The sequence below is a fragment of the Gymnoscopelus microlampas genome (assembly GCF_963454915.1).
Source record: "Gymnoscopelus microlampas genome assembly, chromosome: 14".
Taxonomy (NCBI): Eukaryota; Metazoa; Chordata; class Actinopteri; order Myctophiformes; family Myctophidae; genus Gymnoscopelus; species Gymnoscopelus microlampas.
Window position 1 is genome coordinate 21,744,834 of NC_139951.1, and position 24,818 is coordinate 21,769,651.

General features: G+C 43.0%; 1 protein-coding gene across 1 annotated transcript in view; it reads right to left on the reverse strand.

The window, feature by feature from the left end:
* cpped1 (calcineurin-like phosphoesterase domain containing 1) overlaps positions 1-24,818 on the reverse strand; it is a 60,813-nt gene that overhangs the window by 28,900 nt on the left and 7,095 nt on the right. Inside the window, exons 2-5 of the mRNA XM_084077943.1 lie at positions 23,422-23,640; positions 5,277-5,449; positions 4,511-4,642; positions 3,236-3,368 (exon numbers count right to left, since the gene is read on the reverse strand). Coding sequence (XP_083934069.1) covers positions 3,236-3,368; positions 4,511-4,642; positions 5,277-5,449; positions 23,422-23,640 — 657 coding nt within the window. The remainder of the gene's footprint in view (positions 1-3,235; positions 3,369-4,510; positions 4,643-5,276; positions 5,450-23,421; positions 23,641-24,818) is intronic.

Consider the following 24,818-nt stretch of genomic DNA (forward strand, 5'->3'; position numbering starts at 1 on the left):
TCGTTTCTAAAAGATTTATTCTGGTTCAGGGAGTTTGTCCCCCGTACCCCTCCTAGCTGCCTCCCGCCTTTAACAACTGTTTGGCATTATTCTCCATACAGCCAGCCAGTGCTTTGATTAATTCAATTATGGGGCCGTGTGTGTGTGTGTGTGTGTGTGTGTGTGTGTGTGTGTGTGTGTGTGTGTGTGTGTGTGTGTGTGCGCTCGCGAGTGTAAGTGAGAGTCATCTCTTACGGTGAAAGGCTAATGGCATAGTAACCCCTGTACGATTTGTGATGGGGTGATCAGGTCAGGGTTCTTAACTCAGCTACAGCCGTCTTGGAAATTAATAGGTTTAATAGAAAGCAGTTAAATACAGTGTCTTAGCCAAGAGACTAGATATTGAGACCACATCACAGCAGAGTAAGTCCATGATAATGGGTATTGGACTTTTTAAGTCAAAACAATCCCATTTTCCACCACACAAAATGCCAAAAGGTGAATTTGTGAAGAATGGTGTGTGTGTGTGTGTGTGTGTGTGTGTGTGTGTGTGTGTGTGTGTGTGTGTGTGTGTGTGTGTGTGTGTGTGTGTGTGTGTGTGTGTGTGTGTGTGTGTGTGTGTGTGTGTGTGTGTGTGTGTGTGTGTGTGTGTGTGTGTGTGTGTGTGTGTGTGTGTGTGTGTGTGTGTGTGTGTGTGTGCGCGCGCGCGCGTGCGTGCGTGCGTGCGTGCGTGCGTGCGTGTGTGTAGGGATTTGATTGGGGTTTGGGTAGTATATGTATTACATTTATAACTACAATCTCGACTGAGGATACACTTCGCATACTAGATAGATGTACAGTGTACATCTATCTAGCATACGGAGTGTATCATACAGTACACGTTTTATTGGTTTTCTCTCCACTGAGACCATGATGGGAGCAGGGAAGCTCTTTTTATTATAGTAATTAAATGTAGTGGTGAGAATATTGTTCATATGGGCTGACATTCCGTTTATGCATATGGTAATTGTCATTAGTCATTAAGCTGAGACTCTTATTCACCACAAACTACAATGATTACAGCCACAAGATAAAACAGGATTAAAATAAAAAAGACAACAAAAGAATCTACATCATATCTGGATGCTCAAATCATTGGCCACTGACGTCCTTCTGCTGACTGTCTTTTCCTCTTCCATCTTAATGTTCCTTCTGCTCACTGCTTCATCCCCTCCTGGCCATGGAGTGTCTCGGAGAACGTTGCTGTAGGAAATCCGCCTATCTAACGCTGGAGTGTAGTCTAGTCTGTCCTGGAGGCATGCGTTATGAGAGGCTGGCTGTGATGATCACTGCCGCATTGTGAGTCACGCCGGGATCATGTTGTGACTATAATGTTCCTATCAGATAGCAACGTAATCAGCGGGGGGTTAATGCCAGGGCGCAGGGTTCAAATACACCGTATCGAGAGGGCCGCCCATTAACACAACGTGACATCGACTTGGATGGCACATGGATTTATGGCAGTTTATTGGAGGAGATTATAGATACATTTAAGATTTCTTCGAGAGATTTTCTCAAGAGATTTCCTCTTCCGTTACTTTGGTAAGTTAAAACATTATGCAAATTGTGACACATAATTAATCGCCTGATAACATAGCGAGAGATTTAGTACCGTAGGTGTTAAAGTTACAAGAACAATGGCACAAAACAATCCTGTTTTTTCACCACACAAAATGCAAAAGAAGGAATATAAAATTGGAGACTTACAGCTCTAAACATGAACATATCTTTGCTAGAGTGCTGTCCAAATATACATTCTGATATAACGACTGATGTTGTAACTAACTAGCATACACACGGATAATGAAGTTCTCACTGTTTAAGGCACAGCACTTTTGTTCCTTTGCAAGACTAATAAATTCTTTATTTTTTTATTTGAAGCTAGAGTAAGTTATGAGGACTGGTCTGAGTCTGATGTTGCTATATACATGTACTGATTTGGTTCAACTGTATAATTCATTCATTCATTACAATTTAGGTATTTAGCAGATTCTCTTATCCAGAGCGACTCACAATAAACAAGGTAATTAATCCACCGCTTATCTTGATTTGCCCCCGCTACGCTCAGTGCACCGCTCTGATAAAAAAAAGAGAAGAATAAAGTAATGAATAAAAGCTGCGTTGTAGTTGGCTGCAAATTTTGCTGCCATTTGGAGGCCGGTGTCCAAAAACAATTAGAGCGTTGTTTTACACAAATACATCCCCTTTAATCAGTGTAGAGACTATAGACTATAGATCCTAGACTACCCCTATGAACCCTTCATGTGGATGTAATTTGTACCATGGACAGCAACTATGTTGCAAAACACACACACCATCCAGGTTTCCTTTTTACAAATGCAGAACTTTTTGAAAATCCGCTTCGCATTCCAGTCAAAATGTGTTTGCTCTGCTCCGCTCACGTGCACTGCCTGGAACTGGCCGATAAAGTAAGTCTCCAACAGCAAAAAAAAACTACAGAACTGGGGATTGGTAGCATTTCTCTTTTTTTGGGGGGAAACAATGTGCTATCTTGAAAAGTTACTCAGTGGAGCTTTAACTCATCTCCTGCCATACACGCATAAAGTCGTTCTATTAAATAGCGTGTTTGCCCGCCAAACCACATGTGTTCTATTAAAAAAATGAGGCACGCTGTTTTAGGCACCGTAACACAGCTCTGGGACGATCCATCGTCAACCGGAGAAGGAGCATGTGGATGTGACATCATTCCAAAACACGTCACTTCCGCCTGCCCTGACTATATGGGATTTTCAGAAAAACAGCTGTAACTCAGTTGCTGTTTTTTGCATTGAAAACCACTGTTTTCAGCGGGCCCCAGCTCCAAAATGGCAGATCGCGGTTGGATTGTTGTGGTTCGTCTGAACACACAGATGCCTCCGCTTACCCCTTTCCTACGCCTTTTAGTTTTTTTGGAATACAATGTCGCCTCCACGGCGTTTCAAATGTCATCGGATGAAGGTCATTACGCTGGCAAGGGGATAACAAACGATGTTTAATACCTTAACGGTTATTATGTTAATGAAATTATCCACCCAAGGTGGACAATACAGATTGATAAAAAAAACTATGACTACTACTACAAGAAACTGAGGGCAGAGAGAGGGTGTAAAGGACATGCAACGCAAGTCCTCATCCGGAATCAAACACACTATCCGGTCGCCTACCAGCACACGTCAACTACTGTTTGTGTTTGTTTGTTTGTTTGTAAGCTCCTCACCTGCCTTCTTGAACTTGTGCAGCAGGCTGCGTCTGACAGCCTTCTGCAAGTTGAAGTAGTCATCGTCTTCGTCTGGGTTCTTCAGGTACAGCGGGATGTGCTGGAACACCAGGACGTGTTTGGGTTTGGGCTCCTGAATGGAGACACATACGGAGATGCCACAGACATCAATACCTTCAGGAGGAAATTCAATTCTGACCCACTCTACCGAAATGAGCCAGACGCTCCAGAAACTCAATAATAAGTTACACAGTGTTTTTTGGCAAACTCTGCCCTGATTTTGGCAGAGCAGGTCACCGTTGTGGCACAGGAGCAGACGATGGCCATCATCCAAAAGGCAAGGTCCAGACTTCTGTGTCAGAACGAAGGAACATGATCCAATGAAGTAGAGTCATAAATCAGTCCAGACCAGGATAAGACATGATCCCATTTGTTATATCCAAGGTACCGTAGAATAAGGGTTCCCAAATGTTACAGGCCGCGACCCCCCAAAATAATCATATTTGAACTGGGGACCCCCACCCTGACAAGCACTTGGAATTGTAGCCATTACATTTAGTTTGACTCGGTTCCACATATACATTTGTGAAAATATCTTGTAGATAGGCTATTTTCAAAATTTTTGCCTCTATGTATAATATCTGACAATTTGGCCAACTTTGGTATTAAAAAGGTCTTGACATGGAAGTGAATGTGGCTGTTTTTTTGCGATCACGTGATTTGCTGCTTCACTGCTTCAGTGGGAGTCAAATGGTGACGCATAGGTTACAGAAGAGCGCCATCTAGCGTAAACCACTGAAAAAAACACATTGTCAATTGGACGTGTTGGCAGTGTGAGCCTTCGGCCAGATGACTAGTGTACTCATCAATGGCGGTCAATGAGTTAAGAGTCATTCAATTGTAACTTTACAAATGTGCAGCTACCCTGTATACACTTATACATGTTGGTTTGTTTACGGTTGAATGAGAAAACAATGTTGCACAATAAGCTAATCAACTGGGGACCCCCAAAAATAATTTGGACCCCCAGTTTGGGAACCACTGCTGTAGAAGACCAGCGCAAAAACAACAGAGCATGTTGTGTAATGTGTATGTAACAGGGGAAGAACACTATACAGACTATAATTCATAGTGACCAGTTACCAACATCCACATTTAAACAATAACATGTTGTTATTGTTGCTTGTTTTGCATGATGAAATCTAATCTGAAATCTTATGAAACTAAGCAAATACAGAAATACAGAGCAATCGACAAGCATGCCCCTGATCTTACAGTTGCTGTAGAGGAGGTGGCTTTTTGTAGCTGCTCCTCCAGCCATTTCTCCTGTGCCTCCTTCAGGTCGGGACAGCCCGACGAGTCGAAGAACAGCTGCGAGTTTAGCACCAGGCACAGGACCCCACCCACCTGGGACATGCAGGGGAGAAATTAAACGAGAGAGCATTTCACAGAAATGCTTGTGGGTTGTACACACACACACACACACACACACACACACACACACACACACACACACACACACACACACACACACGACAACCCAACCGACATACACCAACCTCCATACCCCGCCACGGACACAACACTCAACCTACTTTACACTGGCAAAGCCTGCTGGGATGACTTATGACTTGTGGCAAATCCCATCATGGGGTAACCCCACAAATCATCTGAGCTCAGTCAGAAACATAATACAATACAAAATAAAAACAACTTTATATCACTGTGACTCTGTGAGGGGTCGGGGTGTTGCCCAGGTCGCGGTTCCCACTGACAAACACCAACATTCAATTCAATAGCCTCTCCTGAATCTGAATAACCTCTGAGCAGGTCGAGGAGATTGCAAAAATTCTCTTAAGTGACCCAGTGACCTCGATTTAATTAACACATTTCCCATGCGAGCGTGTGGGGTCATGCGGATCGCGGAGGCAAGGCAGGTGAATAGCAAATGCCGATGGCTGACCCACGCCACACATACTGTACATCCCATGAGCCCACATCCCACCCCACACCAATGCTCCTTCCCTGTGCGCTCGCTCACCCAGAAACTGAAGAAATCGTCACCCCAGGCTTGGCAGTACTGCTCCACAGTGTCTGGGGTCGGGGTGTTGCCCAGGTCGTGGTTCCCACTGACAAACACCAGCGGGATGGATGGGTCCGTCCCCTGCAAGGCCTCCTTCAAGTCCTTCTCCTGAGCCGTCCTGAAGGGGTCGCCTGAGGGCATGGAAGGGGGAAGATTATAGTGCATTAGACCTATGCTTAACATTTCCACATCCTCCAGGTCAGCCCTCTGATCGTCATTTGAGATCAGGCCCACCATCACTGTGTTGTCAGCAAGCTTCACAATGGTGTTGGAGCAGTTTTTGGCCACAACGTCATGGGTGCAAAGAGATTACAACAGAAGACTTCAGTACACATCCCTGTGGGGTACCTGTGCTGAGGGTTCCTGTGCTAGTTTAAGAGTGACACGGACTACCTGTGGTCTAGCTGTTAGGAAGTCCAGGACCCAGGCACTCATGATCGGTTTCAGACCCGTATCATTTAGTTTGTGTTGAAGGCCAAGCTGTAGTCAATGAATAACAGCCTGGCGTATTCCCTGTTGTCTAGAGGGGAGAGTGTGACATGTAATACCTGGGAGACGGCGAACCACTGCTGTGGTTCTGTTGGAGCGGTAGGCAAAACTGCAGTGGGTTCATGGTGCTGGGGAGAGAGGAGCTCTCCATGTGTGGTCTTTTACAAGCCTCTGAAAGTACATCATGACTACTGAGGTCAGCGCTACTGGGCAATAGTTGTTTAAGCTAGCTGTAGAGGTATTTTTCGGTGTGGGGACAATAATAGACCTCTTGAAGCAAGAGGGGCCATGAACTGAGGTTGAATATTGTTGTGAACACTGGCGCTAGGAGGTCAGCGCAGGTCTTGATGACCTGCCAGGAGATCTCGTCCGGTCAGACTGCTTTCCTGATGTTCACCCCATCTCTGTGCCGGGTTAGCGTTCGCACTATTTGCCTAAAACCGACCATAGAATGCATTGAGCTCATTTGCCAGCATTACATCCCCGCCCTCAATCCCAGGGCACTTGCTTTTACAATCTGAGATGTATATTAAACATTGCTACACTACCCTTGCGTTGCCCTGATTAAACTGGTCCTATATCAGTAAAAAAAAAAAAAAAGCTTAGTGCCCTTTGCCATCTTTTTTTCCGACACCTTCTATTCCCCCATAATCCCAGAAACAAGTCCTGTTTCATATGCAACAGAGCGTGCTTTCAGAGCAGCACGGACAAATTGATTGGCCCAAGGTTTCTGATTAAAAAAAAACTTAACTTTCTTTTTGGCCACGAAAGGGCACGAAAGTTTTGTAATGAAACCGGTCACTTTGTCTGTAAGCTCGCTGACATAATTTCCGTAACTCCGTTGGAACATCATTCAAACACCCCTCAGAGAGAGCTAAGCCTCGTCATTCCATCGTCTCACCTCTTGTGTCACGACTGCCTCACGTGTTATCTTTTGTTTGTAAACCAGAGTAAGGAAAAGAATGTCATGATCTCTGAGCGGAGGTATGCGAGTCGTTATGTAGCTGTCCTTATATTGAGGTTAAGGGTGGTTTAGGGTTTTACCTCCTCTGGAGGGACAAGTATGTGGTGGTAAAATGTGGCATGATTTTAGGTTAGTTCTTTTAAAGATCCATAAAATAATAACAACTGATTCCTGGTGTTTGATTTGTAGTCTGTTAATCTCATCATGCAGCAACGGCAGCTGAATGAATGTAAACACCCACGCATATCACAGAGTTTATCTATAATTTATTTATAAGAGCAATTTATAATTTAGAGTGTGTATCAAACAAATCTATCAGCCACGCTGTAAAGTTAGCCTTTCTCTGAATTGCCCCCCCCACTCTCTCACTCTCTCTTTTCTTTTATTCATCTGTGTAATTATTTTACTGGCCTAGTTTTGAAAAGAGTGGCTTCCTTTAGATGTTTGGACAGGCTAAGAGCCTTTTACAGCAGAACATCTTATGCATAACAGAGACACGAAGAGTTATAAAACAAAAAAGGAAAAGAAAAACGGAGCAAGATGAGAGTTTTCACCTGTCTCTCTTCCCTACTTGGGACAACTTTGCATACATACATACACACCCCCCTCCCCCCTTCTGTATCATAAAACAGCATATCCATGCTTTCATCAATATATCTGTATTCCAGTCTGGATAGAAAGCGATTATGCAAATGTTATGACTAACACTCTTGTCACTGTTTAGCAAAGCATGGTTTTTGGACTGAATCTGACATTTGTATGGTGATATTTTAGACACACTTGAAAAGCACTATCCGCAAGCTCCTTTTAATTATACATTTCTATGCAAACCAAACCAAAAGTGACAAAAAAACAACAACAACAAAACAGATGGGAACAATTCAGCTAGTGGAGCCCAGTTTGGATAAGGTAATATGTAGTGGCATTTTAAGCGTCATTCCCAGCACTGTCTGAATTGCCTTTATTAACATTTGGCCGGTCCTCACGGGAACTAATGGAACGGAACAGAATCCTGATGGAAACCATGGCGACAGCTGAGACCTCGGCCATCTGGACTCATTATTCCAATCACAAATATTTGACCAGTACCACGGTCATTACATGCAAAGTCTCCCCAAACGAATCAAGCTAGTTGGGCGGGCGTTCATTAGATGTCAGATTATATATTGTCATGTAGGAGCATTCCAGGTGCTACTGTTGCAGACAGGAGTCAAGCTTAAGAGGTATTCAGCCCCTGTACATCAAGAACAACAAGAAAGGCTTAACTTGATTTTCCTTGTTTTTTCTCCCAATATAGCAGCGGTGAGCGGATTTCAACCTATAAATAGTAGAGCAGGCACTTTAAATTGTGTACTACTGATTGCCCTCTTTAGAATGTATAGTCATTGCACAGGCAAAACGGATATTGCCGAAAGCATAAACAGCACTATAAAGGGTTACTCCGCGGTGCCCATATCTCCACCAGGCTGGGTGGAGACTTTTATTTTGGTGATGCAAGTTGATCAACCTCATTTCAAAAAAAAAAATACGTTGCTTGATCACCTCGTTATAATCACGCTCTGGCTGTGTGCATTGTGGAGTCTCGCCTCAGTACCACCTATCAGGTGAGTGTATCCCCAGGGCCAGCCAGCATAGTGACGGCAGAGTTCGGCACCTCGGCCAGCGCCGTTGCCTAGGGCGCATCGTTGAGGGGAGGTACGTTCCAATTTTTATTTTCAATCAGCTTGATGAGATGACACCTACGCGCTGATCGACAAGTTAAGAGTTGATTCTGATCAAGTGTTTGACTATGTAAGCTCAACACTCTACCTCATTCATCGCTGGCTCTCAATGCTGGAGGAACACTCTTCCATCACGATTACACTCCACTGGTACTCTATCGCACATTTACTGTGTTAGTTTACTGTGCTACAATGCCTGATACTGTAGTTTCTGTCTCCTGGCAATATAGGAGAGTGACTGAATGCTACGTTAAACTGGATTTCCCCCGACCGGGAAGAAGTTACATTTGAATTGCAATGTTGCACTTCCCCATTGACCCTTGTAATATTACTCCCCGTCCCTGAATAAAGCGTCATTATTTGAACTTTCCGTGTTGTTGTTTTGGGTCAGTCTTCATAGCATGTACAGTAACACAAACAGCAGTTGAAATTAATGCGAATTAATCGCATGAAATAAACGCTCCCAGTGTGTACGGACCTTTTCAGTGCAGCATGGTTGGAGAATCTGACGGGCATCAAAACATGCTGTATGCAGCCACAAATTCATTTAACAATATGTAAACTATGTAAAAAATATTCTATTTGTAAAGGTCTACATTGAGTACTGCGTGTCATTTATCCCTAACATCATGAATAGGAATTTCCAAATTGTTTGTAATTAAGAGGCGACAAATACAAGCAATTCAAATCTAGCAATTTAAAACAATGTAACAGCAATGTCGCAACATTATTCTGGCCTGTGGGGTTCTGCCCAATATTGCGCAGGTTAACAGGGTTGCATGTCGAAGTTTCTTATTTCTGTCCGTATTCAGCTGTCCGTATGTCATTAACTCTACAGTGAAGAATATCGAGAATCTTTAAGGCCATGAATGATATTTATTTACAACGCCCGACCATTCTCAAGGCCTTGACAGATTGAAAGTGTCAATGACGCTTGCGTCATGCGAGGCCACTTATTGCACCACACAATAATAATTTGAACTGCACCTAATGGAAGTACCGTCCGTAACACATGCAAACATGCACACACACACGCACCCACAAACAATCATCAACTACTTTAATACGTGCAAAGGAAAGCAGAGTATGTAGTTTCACAAACAAATCTATATTTTTTTACGATCTGTGCAGACCTGTGTCTATTTTATAAAGAAACAGACATATGTTTCTTAAAAGATAATTTAGAACAGTCAAATAAGTGAAAACACATACATACAGTACATACACACTGAATGCCGGCATGCCATATGCACATTGTGTTTTGGCGGTCCGTGCGTGCCCTGAGTTAACGTTGCGGTAATTGGCAAGATAAAAATGTTTAATCACACATGAACCCTGTGCATGTTAAATAAACACTGAGGATTTTATTGTGTATGGAATATGGATGCATCACTCCAGGGAACAGATGGGTTACATAAATTACTGCCTAGCAGCTCAACTCAAATCGCCTGAAACAGTTGTGGCATCTGCCGTTCACCTTAGAAAGGCCCCGACAGAAACAGGAGTGCCACACACACATCGTCCTTCAGCCAGTGCTGCCCCTTGGCTTGATGGCTTCACTGCCAGCTTGCTACCCATGAGCCATCAGCTCACATGACACGCCCATGAATCATCCCTCTGCTGCCACAGACCTCAGGCCGAGCCGCGGTCGTACCCCATCAATCTGAGTTTGAGACACTTTGCCTCAGATAAACGGAGGTCGCCTCTAAGGTGGGATACTTGCTGCCGCTTGACCCTGTTGAGGTGAAAGCGACAGCAGTGTTAGTAAAATATTCCCCGGTGGCTCAGAGGAACATGCCACAGCGGTGTTCGTGAGGCTGGTGCTCGTTTTGCTTCGCCTCAACTGTGAGGCTGATGAGGATTGATCTGTTACCTCAGGTCGAGCTACCTTTTGAACAGATGAATGTTCACACTGAGTAGTCAAGTGTTCTGTTCCATGGTGCACGAGTTGGCTCATCTTTCATCTGTTTATCTCTGTGCTTGTTATGGCGGCAGGTTGGCTTGAGGCAGAGATTTTGGGAGGGTGGCAGGAATCACATCTTTGGTACCCACCACCGCTGCCCTTGAGCAAGGCACTGAACCCAAATAACTGCTCCTTGGCTCTGAATTGTGATGAATGTGTGCTTTGCCACACTTAAATTGCCTTTGTCTAGCTTAACAATAAAGTAATCTTGCCATGTCTTTCCTTGTTCTTTCCAAAGACATATAAAACGTACAGGCACAATAATACCCACTCTCTGTAGCCTTGACTCAAAGTTGTGGATGCTCTTCCAAAGTGCTTAAGCCATTATAATACCTTGACAAGTTTGCGCTGAGCCCACCCAACATGGCCCCCCTCTCTCACTCACAGGCTGATCATTAGCGGCACACACACACACAGGCCCCGAAGTTCTGCTGTCACACCTTTTCTAAAGCCAAACGATGGGATATTGAAAGAGACAGGCACCTCAAAAATCTATGACCCACAGAGGAGGAGGAAAGCGTTGATGCTGAAGTTGTGCTGATGTGGCAAGAGGCCTGGACTTCGTGATGGTGTGCTTAGTTGAGATGGAGTAGCGTAACTCCTCTCCTCTACCCGTGGCATTCCTCAGTCAGTGCCCTGCTCCTAAGCCCCCACAGGAGCCTATTAGGAGTACTCCCCATTGGAGAGCAGTCCTATCACTCACACACACACACACGCATAATCAATATACAATGCATTATGTCTCCATTCGTGCAGAAAACAAATCCCCCTTCTGATGTCTCTCCTTCAAACTGGTTTCTCCTCTCCTCTGTGCCCAAGCGTCGCAATTCCACTGAGAGACCAGCATGGAGACCCACTTTATCTGCCTTCAACGGCAATTAGGGGGATTCCACAGTTGTGGAGAGGGTGAGAGCTAGTTCTAGGACAACCTCCTTGTCACCTTCGGGAGGTTGCCAAACTTGCGCATGCATAAACACACATACACATTCAGTGATGTACTATACGTACATGCCTCATGCACGCATGTGTGCATATGCACGCACAAACCGTACCCTCCACTTCACACGAACACATTCACAGGCATGAAAACACACACACACACACACACACACACACACACACACACACACACACACACACATACACGAAAACACACACTTCTTCACCTTCCCAACATTTGAACACGAGCACACGTGCACACGCGTGTGCACATGACACTCGCTGCTCATACACGCTTCACCCCGCTGTATCATGCCAAACGTCACACCAACTCAGGCCCCATGGGGACAAGGCTGCGATGCTTTGTAGTGCTCATTAGGAGAGCGTTAGGGCCAGCATGCTTCTCTAATCTTATCACAGCCCTCCATCGCTCCTCTTCGTCATGCCTACCACCAAGCCCCCCCCCCCCCAGAAGAAGGGGAAGAAACGAGAGAGACAGAGAGAGAGAGAGAGGGGGGGGATGGAGAGGAAGCTGAAGGAAGTCCTTGAGATGAGAGGGCATCTCCTGGGGGTAAAGCTTGGAGCTGAGCAGGGACGGGATAGGATCACAGAGCTGTCTGTCAATAATGAGCCTGGATAATAAACCCCCCCTGCCCACTCTGAGCTCACATCCAGAGCGCACACTGCCTGGATTTCATAATGGGGAGGAGGGCTTGGTCAGATTATGACCGGGCCCAGCATGGAGCCCAGTGGAACGCCGTGACAGGAGGCAAATTAAACCTTGGCGGAACAAACTATCACCGGCTGGGGGCCTATCAGTGCACTCGTTTGTGTGTTAGCATGTGCTTGTGTGCACTAGCTATGGTATATCTACCCGCTCGTACCCTTTGCTTTGATAAAGGGGAAGGATGTATTGATCTAAACACTGAATCCCTTATAGCTCAATTCCCTGCAAGCTCTTTTTACACAAAAGGATAACTGCCACCCCACACACACACTTTAAAACATATTTGTTATAGGCTAGAATAAACTGTGTGTTTTCCTCAGTCATCCTGGCAAATGGTTCAGGTTGGTAAGGTATGAGTTAAGGGACGGCAGTTGCTTAATAAAGACAATAGACAGAAGCAGAGTGAGAGGATGGAAGGGCTTACAGAGAAACATGGGGGGACACAATAAGAAGGGATAGAGAAAGCCAAAGGGGCAGTGAGAAAGGCGACAGAGGAGGAAGGAAGAAACAGAAGGAGAGAATGAGAGACAACAGGGAAACGGAGAGAAGAACCACATGAGAGCGAGAGAACCACATGTGTGTGAGAGCGAGCGAGAGAGAGAGAGAGAGAGAGAGAGAGAATCAGTTGCCAATTTCCTGTCAGCAACAGGCAGCAGGGTTGACGATGCCATTTGACAAGCCAGTTCCCCCCGGCTGCTGCCCGTTCATTCTGGGCAGCAAATAAACACTCATAGTCCCATATGAATGTCAGTGAACTCTAAACACAAGCACACATACTGTACATACAAACATACATACATACATAATGACATAACATACTGTACATACATACATGAAGTGTGTGTATCTGTCCATCTATCCATTCATCTATCACACACACATATACACAATCATCAATAAAACACCACATATATGCATATACTGTATGCCTGGTAGGACACCATCACCGCCATGGTCTGTGTGTGTGAGTGGTGTGACAGACATGAGGCGTAATGGAGATGTCACACACAACTTCCGTCCGGGGTGACAGTAACGATGGATGACTTGCGTGGCCGCGGTGTCTTTTTAAAAAGGCCCCCGAAGCCTGCCGGTTTATAAACGCCCCCCTGACGGGCAGCATCTGCAGTCCCCAGTGCATGTGTGAACGGTGTGAACCTGGGGCCTTGGAGGCTTTCTCCGTGAACTACACATGCTACTTATCAGGCTGGGGAAAGGGCAGGGAGCAGGAGAGAGAGAGAGATTGAGAAACAGAAAGAGACAGACAGACAGACAGACACAGAGAGAAAGAGCGAGAGAGAGAGAGACAGACCCAGACACGTGATCACAACAAAAAAAAACATTCTAAAACTTTAGTTTTCCAAAATAGCCTATTCAAAATGTTCAAAAACTATAGAGGGAACTGAGGGAACAGTGTGCGCGAGTGTCTACCTGTATGTCAGGTCCTGTATGCACTGAATGAGTTACTGTACGTGCTGCAAACTTCACACAGGAGTGCGAACGACAAACTACAAGACAAAAACTGTGCATTGCAAAATATGCAGTGTAAAGTTTGTGCATCACACATCTATATCCGTGAGGTTACATCACGCGATATGGCGCGTGGTGAGCTTGATGTGCTATTTTCATCGAGTGATACCTTCACAGTATAAATCAGGACTTTGCGGATTTAGTGTTACCAATGACAAAATCGGTGTATAAATCACTCACTGTGTGCAAGCACTCTGCAACACGGAGGGATTATGATAGCGGCAATGCTTCCAATGATGACCCCTTTAAAGAAGACATCACCCCAGTGTGTCCGATGATAGCGCAAGGAGGAAAGAGGCGAGTAGGAAAGAGCACCTCCTCCACCTTGTAGAATGTCTCCAGTGTCTCCAGGCCATCTCCATAACTAAGACAGTGGGGGGTTTATAGTAAAACACATGCAGCCCTACGCAGTCGTATAAGGATTTCAGCATAATTAAAGTGAACACAGTAAACAACAAATTAATCAACTGTATGAACAGACATGACTAGGAATTGTCAAGTAAACACGTGTAATTTAAATAAATTAACATTTTTTAAACCTTAGGGCTTTGAAACATTAGCCTTTGATGCAAATTCTGAACTTGATGGCGGTAGAAAAGAAAAAAGCTCAAAGGCGATCATGTCTTGCAAAGCCGACCCACCACCACCAATTTGGCTTTGCTCAATCTGGTGCGGCTCAGTTCAGCTCAACAGGCATTTTGCATTGGCTGTGGGCATCACCAGTAGGTAACTTTTCAAAGGATTAGATTAACCTTTAACCAGTCCGAGTCACAAACCGTCCAAGATGCTCAACCAATGAGTTCAGTTGGGTAAATCATACTCTCCCTGAACTCAGTCAGGAGAAAAGCGAAAACATTATTGCCCTCGAGAAAGGCCTTCAATGGTGTTGCTTTTTTAACAACAATTTATTTTTCAATTTCCTTCCCAATTTTAACATTGCCAAATCCCCCCCATGAGTTCTGCATGCAGTCTCTGTCGCTGCCAACCCCCAATATTGGCCTGGGGAAGGAGTAGACAACCACATGCCTCCTCATGAGTCAACAGCAGCTTCCTTTCTCCTAACGGCAAAGAGTTTCACTGGGCGGGAGGGACTGCTGACAGTAAGCAAATCCAGATCTCTGTGGTGGTGGGAAAGTCTCGCCACGAGGAAGCCCAATTGAATTAATGTTAATGCTAATTCTATAGCAGTATTGACACTCACATCTTTAAGTGCAGCTATTGTTGTCAGCATTAAATGTTATGCTTTCAGCTGATACTGTACTCTTTAAAGACAGATTTACAAGTGCAACTGGAATCAATTCCTAACGCAGCGCAGGGCAATGTAGTCAAGAATGAAACGATAGGAAAGGACTAGGCGTGTTCTAATACACAATCAGATTGTATGCATGGGCATGTCTGCCCATGTCTGCCCATGGAGCCCCGTTAATCAGATATTTACAAACCTACCTGCCTTTGGATCTTGAACATCTCTGGTCTCCAAATGCCTGCTCACAAAATGTGGCTCTGCGCTCCATACAAGAAGTTAACATTATGGATATGATAGGATTGTGATCTTAAAGCCATACCGGGTAACCTTCAATTAAACTTATTTTCTTTATTTGGCCACAAAATGACATAGGCACCGAAAATGTACCGGAATGTATTTACTATTTATTTATGTATTTTACAGTTAATAAATACAATTTCTGATCACAGGTAATTAATGTTTAAACTTTTGTATCTGGGTAAAACCCATAATATTCTCAAATACAAGTAACTATTTTCTTTGACACTAAACCTAAGTTGTCCATGCTGGCATTGATTTCACTGACGAGCTCTGTGCTGTGACGTATTTCCTCCTGTAAGACGACGGAGGCTTATTCCCTCAAATAATGGTCTTTAATTAAATGTCTCTCAATAACAGGTCAACTGCAAGTCTCAAATAAATCTCTGTCGCTGCAAGCCACAGGTCCAACTCTTCATCTCAAAACCAAAACACAAGCATTCCTTTCTGCACTCTTCATTACCATAATAACACGCATAAGTAAGTAAGTAAGCCTTGCCGAGCCATGAGGCCCATAGGGCAGGAGCCTATCTCCTGTTTCTGTAGCTTGATGTATAAGTACATCCCCTGGACATGATGCTAGTATGTCGCAGCGGTAATAACAGGCATGGTAAATCTTTAACATATATCGCCCAGCCCCGTCCTCCTCCCCCGCCCCCTGGGCTCCAGATTGTGTATCAGGGTTTTTGAGTGGCCACTAATCACAATGAAAATAAAAGAATTGCCCAAGACCAGAAAGGACAAGGTAATAAGTGCATGACTCTTGCAGTGTGGTTAAAAATGGTGATCACTTTTTTTAAGTATACAATAAGTAGACAAATGGGCAGAGAGGAGGAAGGCAGTAGAGTAGCACTATGAATGAGCTCAATTTAAATGTGTGCCGTGTATGAGTAGATCTAGAACATTTGGGTAAATCGAGGTAAAAACAAGGACATTTTGTGCATCACGTTGTATTGTTGAAAGTGCTCTACTCCCGTACATGTGCACAATGTTGCAATCTAGGCCAATCTTTATCACGGCCGAGTTAAACATGTAAACAGAGATACAGAGAGAGGAATGAGAGGCTTTCCTGCTGACTTTTCTCTTTGTATCCATTCCTTGAGGCCTTGCAGATAGGCCTCATGCTAGCACCCTAATTGTCATGCAAAAGGCAGTCTGCGTTGGTTAGCAGCTCGCGGCTCTTTCTCTGCGCTGAACATTAGCTCTGCAGCACATCTTGCCAGCCTGCTACTTTTGTGCCCCGTTATCAAATTAAGCAGCTGGACATGGAGCCAGTGTCCACTATGTCTTAGCCACTCATTTAATTAGCGTCACCAAAAAGGCACCTGTTGGCTGCTAATGCAACTCCAGCACGTGTATAAATCTACAGTATGACCCACATTAAGATTCAATTTGGTTACGACTCTTTAAGAATTCATTGCATCATGAAATTTCACCATGATTTGATTTCATTATTTTGATATTTATTATTATTTCTGGGAGGATTTATGTGTTGAATTCACACAAAAGGAGGAACCAATTTATGCAATATTACTGAAATGATACAATAAAAACAATATGGCTTCAAGCTTGTGCCATATTCCAATTTCCTTTTCCTACCATATTCTGTGATTTAAGGGATATTTCACTTTCAAACATGTTTGGGGTAATTTTAACGTCTACTCAGGCTTTTGTGAGCACCCCAGACAGTTTTTAAGTTGATTGATTCAGTATTTAGATATTTGATATAATTTTTTTCAGACAGGCCCCCTTCCTATTGAAACTTCAAACTCAATTTGAACCATGATAGATTAATCAAAAACACCCATCCTTGGTTCCGTGACTGATATTGTCCTTCTAATGCGTGAGGGGCTTGTGTTTTTTCAATTACTTTTTAAATGTATTTTATTACATTTTTAAAAAATTATAATAATTTAAAATAAAAAAAGTATTAATAAAAAAATGGAATTGAAAAAACACGTCCGCCTCAGGTATTAGAAGGCCAATACCACCAATGTCACCAGAACCAAGGACGTGTTTTTTCGTTGAATCTAACATGGTTAAAATGGAGTTTGAAGTTACAATGGGTATCTATAGGAAGTGGGGTGCTCACAAAAGCCTGAGCAGACGTTAAAATGACCTCAAACAGGTTTGAAAGTGAAATATCCCTTTAAGGCCTACTGTGGCCAAGTTGTAGCCAACAACTACAGTAACACAAAGCAGTAACAAAGGGACGAACTGAGATCCAACCATGGACTGAACGACACTGCTCTCCCAACGTCCATTCAAACATTCCATTGATGCATGTTGAGCCGCCACCTCAAGATTGAAGCATTATGCCTTTTTACAACACTGACAAGTAAATACATTTTCAATCAGGAGTTTTACTTCTGCTGAATATTGTGATTGCAGTATGAAGATAAGTGTGGACAAATATTTTTCTGTACTTAAAAATATCTACAAAAACTGTGATGGGTGCCGGTGGAGAAAGTAACAGTTCAAATGAAAAATGTGTTCTTTCTGACATGCAGTGTAATTTGTTGGCGAGGCACTTGACTGCAAGCAAATACATTGTTTAGGAAGCTGGTTCCATCCTAGGAAAACAAATGACAGTGCCTCTTGGAAGCTCTAACATTAAATTGTAATACTCAGTAGGAAATTGTAGTCCTCAGTAGGAGATCACAGTGGGAAATTGCAACGGGAAATTGCAAGAATCAGGTGTATGAAAAACTAATCCTCCGTGTTAAATTAACAATGAGAGTGTAACACATACATTCCCAGGTAGACAAAGAATTGTTTTTATATCCCTGTGTTGCAGAAAAATATAGAGAATATAGAGAAAAGGGGGAAACCATCCGTGTAACCTACAATAAGTTGAACACACTTCAGGCAGAGTGGGAAAATAACACCAGCCACCAGCAGGAATGGTTCATGTCTGAGGTTGTTCCCTCAGGCAGGTAATAAACCACTGTTTCGGGATTTACTTCCGCACTCCATTCTCTCTCTTCCATGAAGGATGATGTCTTGTTAGACTCTCTTCCAGTGTGCAGTGCATTCCCCTACAAAACCTCCTCTTTGAGATAGACAATGGGAAAGCTTAAGGTGCTTGCAAACAGATTTTGTCTGTCTTACGTAAACGGTTATTGTGCAAAATGTAAAATTGCGATTGTCCACATTTTTAGACTGTGCAAGTCGAATTGATTCTACCTGTCACATTGTGTGACGAAATTGCAACCTACGTCAGCTGATGTTGACGTAATGTCGTACCTTGATAAAAAAAACAAGAAAAAGGACAGGAGGACAGGTCTTAGCGTGGCAGAAGGGGACAACAGGTGTCAGCAAGTTGTTATTATCTGCCCTGTTTGGAGAATTGCCAATTCTCCAAAGGGAGCTGATAATATCCAGCCATTTTTTCATTAAATTGTCTGCACAGTTTAATACAAGAAAGCTGTAAAAGCTGTAAAATTGCCACGGTAATTTGTCACGTGTTGGTAGCATACCTTTCTCACTTTGACAACCGTCATAGCATCAGCCACACTGCACAAACATGGCGAAAGCTTGCTGACACTAACAGAACTCCATCATAGTCTACAATGCTGTTAATCGCAGACCATGACCCCATCACACTGAACGGGTGCATTTCTCCTTTCCGACATGTCGCCTTTCCGACGTTGACGAACCCTATACCTAACCCTAACCGCACGCGGAAGCCACTAGTCGGAGTGGTGAGATGTCGGAATGGAGAGTGAACACCACACTGAACAGCCCAAGATGCATACAACAACATATTCTGCCACGTTTATGCTACGATAAAAACATTTTGTGCAAAGCAGTGAGGCACGAGCAAAGTGGACTTCAATGTATTGTTATTAAATTACTAATTATTAAACTTAAAAACCATCCCTATGCCATTGTTTTTGTACAAGCAACCATCCAATCATTATTTTGTAACATTTATTTTTACATTGAATGTGTCCTAGAGGCCACAGGAAAGTTCCCCAAGGGCCGGATTTGGCCCGCGGGCTGCCAGTTGAATATCTAGGTCCATGAGTGTCCTGAAGTTAGTATTGTATGCCTATGCCTTGCTGGCCGGCGCAGTGTGGAAATTACACAATTTTGTAGAGAAATGTTAGGCGTCAAATATTTGAGGGAGTTCTTATGTCCCCCTCACTTTTTAACAGACACTATGCCCTTGCACCCAAACAACATCTATTATTTCAAGAACTCACCGTCAGAGAGGATAACGCTACCGGAGGAAATTTATCATAAGAATAGATGAAACACTACATTGCTCCAGGAGTGTAGGCTAAGCCCATTACTTACCAACTAAAGTCATATATCAAAAAGTCTTCATATTCCCATTGACTGCCTACACAGTATATTCTGCAACAGAACCCTTTTCCAAAGCTAGAGCTTGCCTTTTATTTTAACAGCTCGGAGGCATCCAGGTGCTTGTTCATAGATAAACATCACATGCTGTCACAGTAAGTTCAGTTGTTTACCAACTGGAGCTTTCTATTAGAGACAAGGAAGAAGAACCCAATATTTTCCCTTCATTCTTGCCTTAGTAATTGTCCTGTTTTGTTGTAGAAGACAGCACAAAACATTACAGGCCTTTTTTGTGTTGTTAAACACAACAACAACTACTTGATTCAAATTGATTGTATGTGCAACTGCAATTACAATCTTTTTGAGGCATTTCAAAACTTTCTTAGGTACGACATGGGAAAGAGACAGGAAGGGGTAGTGATGGCATCTGACAAAGGTCATTAGCTTATACCGATACATTCAAAATACTGGTTGGTTATCTACTAAAGTTCCTGGCAACAACCGTTACAACCAACATACCCTGGTGTTCAGGCACAATATTCAACAGAGGAACAGTGTGTTATCTAGCACTGTAGGTCGTGACTTCATGTAAACGATAACATTCAGATCCCAGCCATGCCTTCACACACCCATGGATCTAAGCAAAGATAACTATCTACAATCCAGGACTGCAGAGTTTATTGCATGCTGGCATTTCATTGCCACAAAAAAAGAAAAACTTTCTGTAACTACATCGCCTGTGTCTCCTCCGTAGAACCAAAACGTTCATCAGAACAGCATCTGATTGTGTCTGGTTCTGCTTCTCATAGATACATATCAGCTGCTCTTATGAGGGAGTGGGTTGTTTATAGATTTACTGGGCAGGGACGTGAAGCATACTGATATGTTAACATTAAATTTATATTCTAACCTACCTTGACGGAGGATATTGGGCAACGTCTATTACAACAGCAGCCATTGTAGAAGGTATTCAGCGAGCGATTGTATCTCTATTTTATAAAACTGCAACTGGATGTTAAAAAAACTGTGATAGTCTACTGGTCACCAATGAGTGTTCTGTTCTAGACAGAAATCATGTCTCTCACCACCACTAAGCAGATTTTCGGTAGAACTCTGGTTGTTAAGCTATAGTTCATACTGTCAGTTTGAATGACTATTAAGCTAAGGCTGGTAAATTGGTCTATTCTACTCTATGGAGGGCGTTCAGACATCATGTAGGGATTCAAACAATTCCTCCTACTGTAGGGAATGGAAATAAGATGACACAGTACTTCTGCAAGCATGTGATGTATAGTGAATTTGCGGGGATCTCCACATTAACAACAGCTGTACAATATTTTGTAAGAGGATCCATGTACTGTATAACTGCCCCTGGACTAATACTTATCTCCTCACATAGTTCAGTATATTAATTAGATTAGGACAATGTCCGCAGGGGGAGGCAGCATACATTAATCATTATACTACAGACATTTTCTATTCCCTTTAATCCATTAGGACCGGGAACGCATCTGTGTCATTTTAAGATTTCTTTGGCTATTTAAACATAGCAGATATACAAGCTCATAGAGCGGCACTGAGTGCTGCGTTATGAGGTTATAGATCTGCATTTTTTTTTCTTTTTGTGAAAGTGTGTGCAAATCTTTGAATATATATATATATATTTTAAAGCCAACATTTGTAACTCAAATCTTTGCTTCTGGTGGGGGTCCCTGGAACATAATATTTTGAGATGGGGGGGGGGGGGGGGGGTCCGTGGACAAATACATATCATTTTGGGTGGTCCTTGACATGAAAAGTTTGAGAACCACTGATATTATAGCAACATAAGTTTAAAAAAAACAAAAACTGTTAGGATTTAGAAGACATTTGTAGAATCCCCAGAAGCAAAGATTTGAGTTTGGTTTTTTTTTTCGCTTACATTTTTTTTTTCTAAGATTTGCACACATTTTCACAATTTTTCAAAGAAAATAGCAGATCTACAAGCTTGTAGCGCGGCACTCGGTTCCGCGCTATGAGCTTGTAGATCTGCTATTTTTGAATAGCCCAAAGTATAAAATAATGGTTATAGCTGAAAATCTAAAATGACACAGTACTGTACATGCGTTTTCCGGATTGAATGGGTTAAAGACAGATTGGGTATCGGAGAGAGCCTGCACAGGCTATGTGTCAGACTGTCAGCTACCGTGCTGAGTGAGTCTGGGGGAGAATGTACAACAGTAATTGTAGGCTAGTTATAATTATGTGAAGACTTGTGTTATGAAATGCTAGGATAGAATGGGATAGAATCCCTACTTTCAATGTTGCATCACATCATTCCTGCCTGTACCATTAAGACATAGGCTGTAATATTCTAAACGCCTGGTCCGGGGACCACCAGTGGTCCAAATGGATGCTTATGGGTCTGTAACTCAATTTGGTTCCATCATCAGAGTTAAATCAAAAAACGCTGAGGATTTTACAGTGTAGATTGGGAACCCAGAGATAGCAAATTGTATCAAATGGGGGTCCTGATGGCCTGATACATATCAAACTGGGGGTCCTTGAAATTAAAAAGGTTGAGAATCACTGCTCTAGCTCATTCATTCTTCTTATTCATCATTTCTTTGAAATGTGCTCTTTTTCTATGGAGCACATACAGCCTTGATTATTTGTGGTTGTGCTGTTATGATAGAATGTGTGCACATCCATCTCAACTGAGTACAGGTAAATAGAACTGCAAAAGGAAGAAATATCCATCCACTGAAAATGTGACCTTCATCGGGCATGCTGACGTCCACTGACGCATCTGTGTCATTTTAAGATTTCTTTGGCTATTCAAAAATAGCAGATATAAAAGCTCATATCGCAGCACAGAGTGCTGCTCTATGAGCTTGTAGGTCTGCTATTTCTTTTGATTGCTATTTTTGAATAGCAAAAGTATAAAAATAATGGTTATTAAAATCGAAAATGACAGATGCGTTCCCGGGTTAGACATTGGGAGCTTAATTGTCAGTATGCGGACATTTCTTCCTTCTGCTGTTGTAAATCATACCTGTAGAATATTGTTATACAATTCAACTATGTGAAGACCACTATTAAGTAAGATTCTTATGTTGAATCAAATGTTATGGACCAAATGTTACTGCAATTATTGTTATGGGCAAATTGCTATAGTTACTGAATATATACGGGTCATTCTGCTTTATAGTCACTGATTAGCCAGGTGTATTGATTTCTGTAGATCAACATAACCCAGATGCTGTCGCAGGTGTTTTCAGGTTAACAATAATCAATTCTGCCTCCGGGCGCACACATCTGAGCATTTGACCTATTACATTACATGACGTCAATGTCGGTTAAGGAATTGTAGGATAAGATTATTCCACTATGTACGGCATAATAATTCTCACTATCCATTCAGACTCACTATACACTATATTAGTGAGTAGTGGCTGATTTCAGACACGACCACAGAGGAAGAACACAGGCAGATCTGTAGAATTACTAACAGACAGTTAGGTACATTAGCTCATTGGTTCTCAAAGTGGGGTCCGGGGACCCCCAGAGGTCCTTGGAGGGGTACCAGGGGGTCCCCAGCTAAATTAGTTAATATAGTGTCACAATCACTTTAACCACTTTAACCATATTTTATAGTTTGGATATTCAAAAATAGTAGATCTACAAGCTCATAGTGTGGAACCGGGTGCCGCGCTATGAGCTTCTAGATCTGCTATTTTGGAAAAATCGTGAGAACTTGTGCAAATCTTTGAATATATATATTTTTTAAAAGGGAACATTTGCAACTCAAATCTTTGCTTCTGGGCGTCCCTGGAACAAAATATTTTGAGATGGGGGTCCGTGGCCAAATACATATAACTTTGGGGGTCCTTGACATGAAAAGGTTTGAGAACCACTGATGTAGACTGTGTCATGTGCCTACCTGGCATGGCGTGCACCAGGTCTCCACACAGCGCCATGAACCGCGGCCTGGGGCTGAGCTGATTGATAGCCGCCACGGCCTGCTTGGTGAGCTGGACCTCCTCAGCCCACTCGTCCCCTCCACTATCACAGTCTCCCTCTCTCCAGGCCTTCATCAGCCCCAGCTGGGGGTCTGCGGCCACGATGAAGCAGAACGGTCCCTTCCACTTCCTCTCCGCATCTGGAAAGCAGGGGGGTGGGATAAATAAATAGTTGGATGTTGCTGTAAACACATTCGGATCTACAGGGAAGAGGAGATTTTTTGCTTTTTTTTAAATACTCTTCTGTGAGGTTGAAATTCTTTTGTGTTCAGCACGTTGCTTTTTCTTTTATTGTTTTATAATATAATTTTTTTTCTATTAATATTGTTGTATTACTACTGTATCAATGGGGCCTCATGCAGCAATAAGTTCCTAATGTTTCCTCTTACATTTCTTCCTAAGTGAATTCCTAAGAGAAGTTGAGTCAGATTCATGAAACGTTCTTAAAAGGCAGAATTGTTCGTAACTGTGTTCTTGATGCTGATGAATCCCAATCCTCGTAACTTGAAGGGGTGTGCCAGTTCATCCTAATTACCATAGGGAGCCGCCCCACCAATCCCCATATAAGGCATGACTGCATGGCTCTGCCTGCAGTCACACCTGTGTGTGATTGCTGCACACAGAAATCACAGGAAATCACACACAGAAGTAAAATTGAGAGAATGAAGTAAAGAATACCTAAACTATAAGTCTACAGATGGTGGAACACCAGACACCAAACATAAAAATTAATTAATTAATAGTTCTGTGGAGGTACTTCTGAAGTGAACAGCAAATTATTTTATTTAATTAATGAATGTATTTTATTATTTCTCTCACATTAATCAACATATCACCACTAGACATCAATGTACATTTGCTGAAATTAGCTGTTAAAAATGTTATCCATATTTCATGTTCAGGAGTAGCGTTAGTAGTGGATATAAAACATTTTATTACTGAAAGCTGGTGGGTGGATATGGAGAGTCTTTAAGGTAGCAGCTGCTTGGTATGTAATGGGGTGGAAATAGGGGTGTGGTGGGTGATATGGTGGTGCAAGGAGGGGTGTAGGGGGCTATGTGGGGGGTATGGGGATGGGGATGACAGGTGGGTATAGGGGGGCTTTCAGGTAGGAAGGGGACTGGAAAATGGGGGTGTGGCGAATGTCGGGGATATGGGGGGTGATGAGGGTGGGTTGGGTGGGTGGTTATGGGGTAGGTATGGGCTTGGGCTTCAACTCAACCGGGTCCGTTTGGGTTAGACTGTAATTTCAGACCCGTCTCAAACATTTTCATGTCAAGGACCGCCAAATTGACATGCATTTGGCTGCAGACCCCCA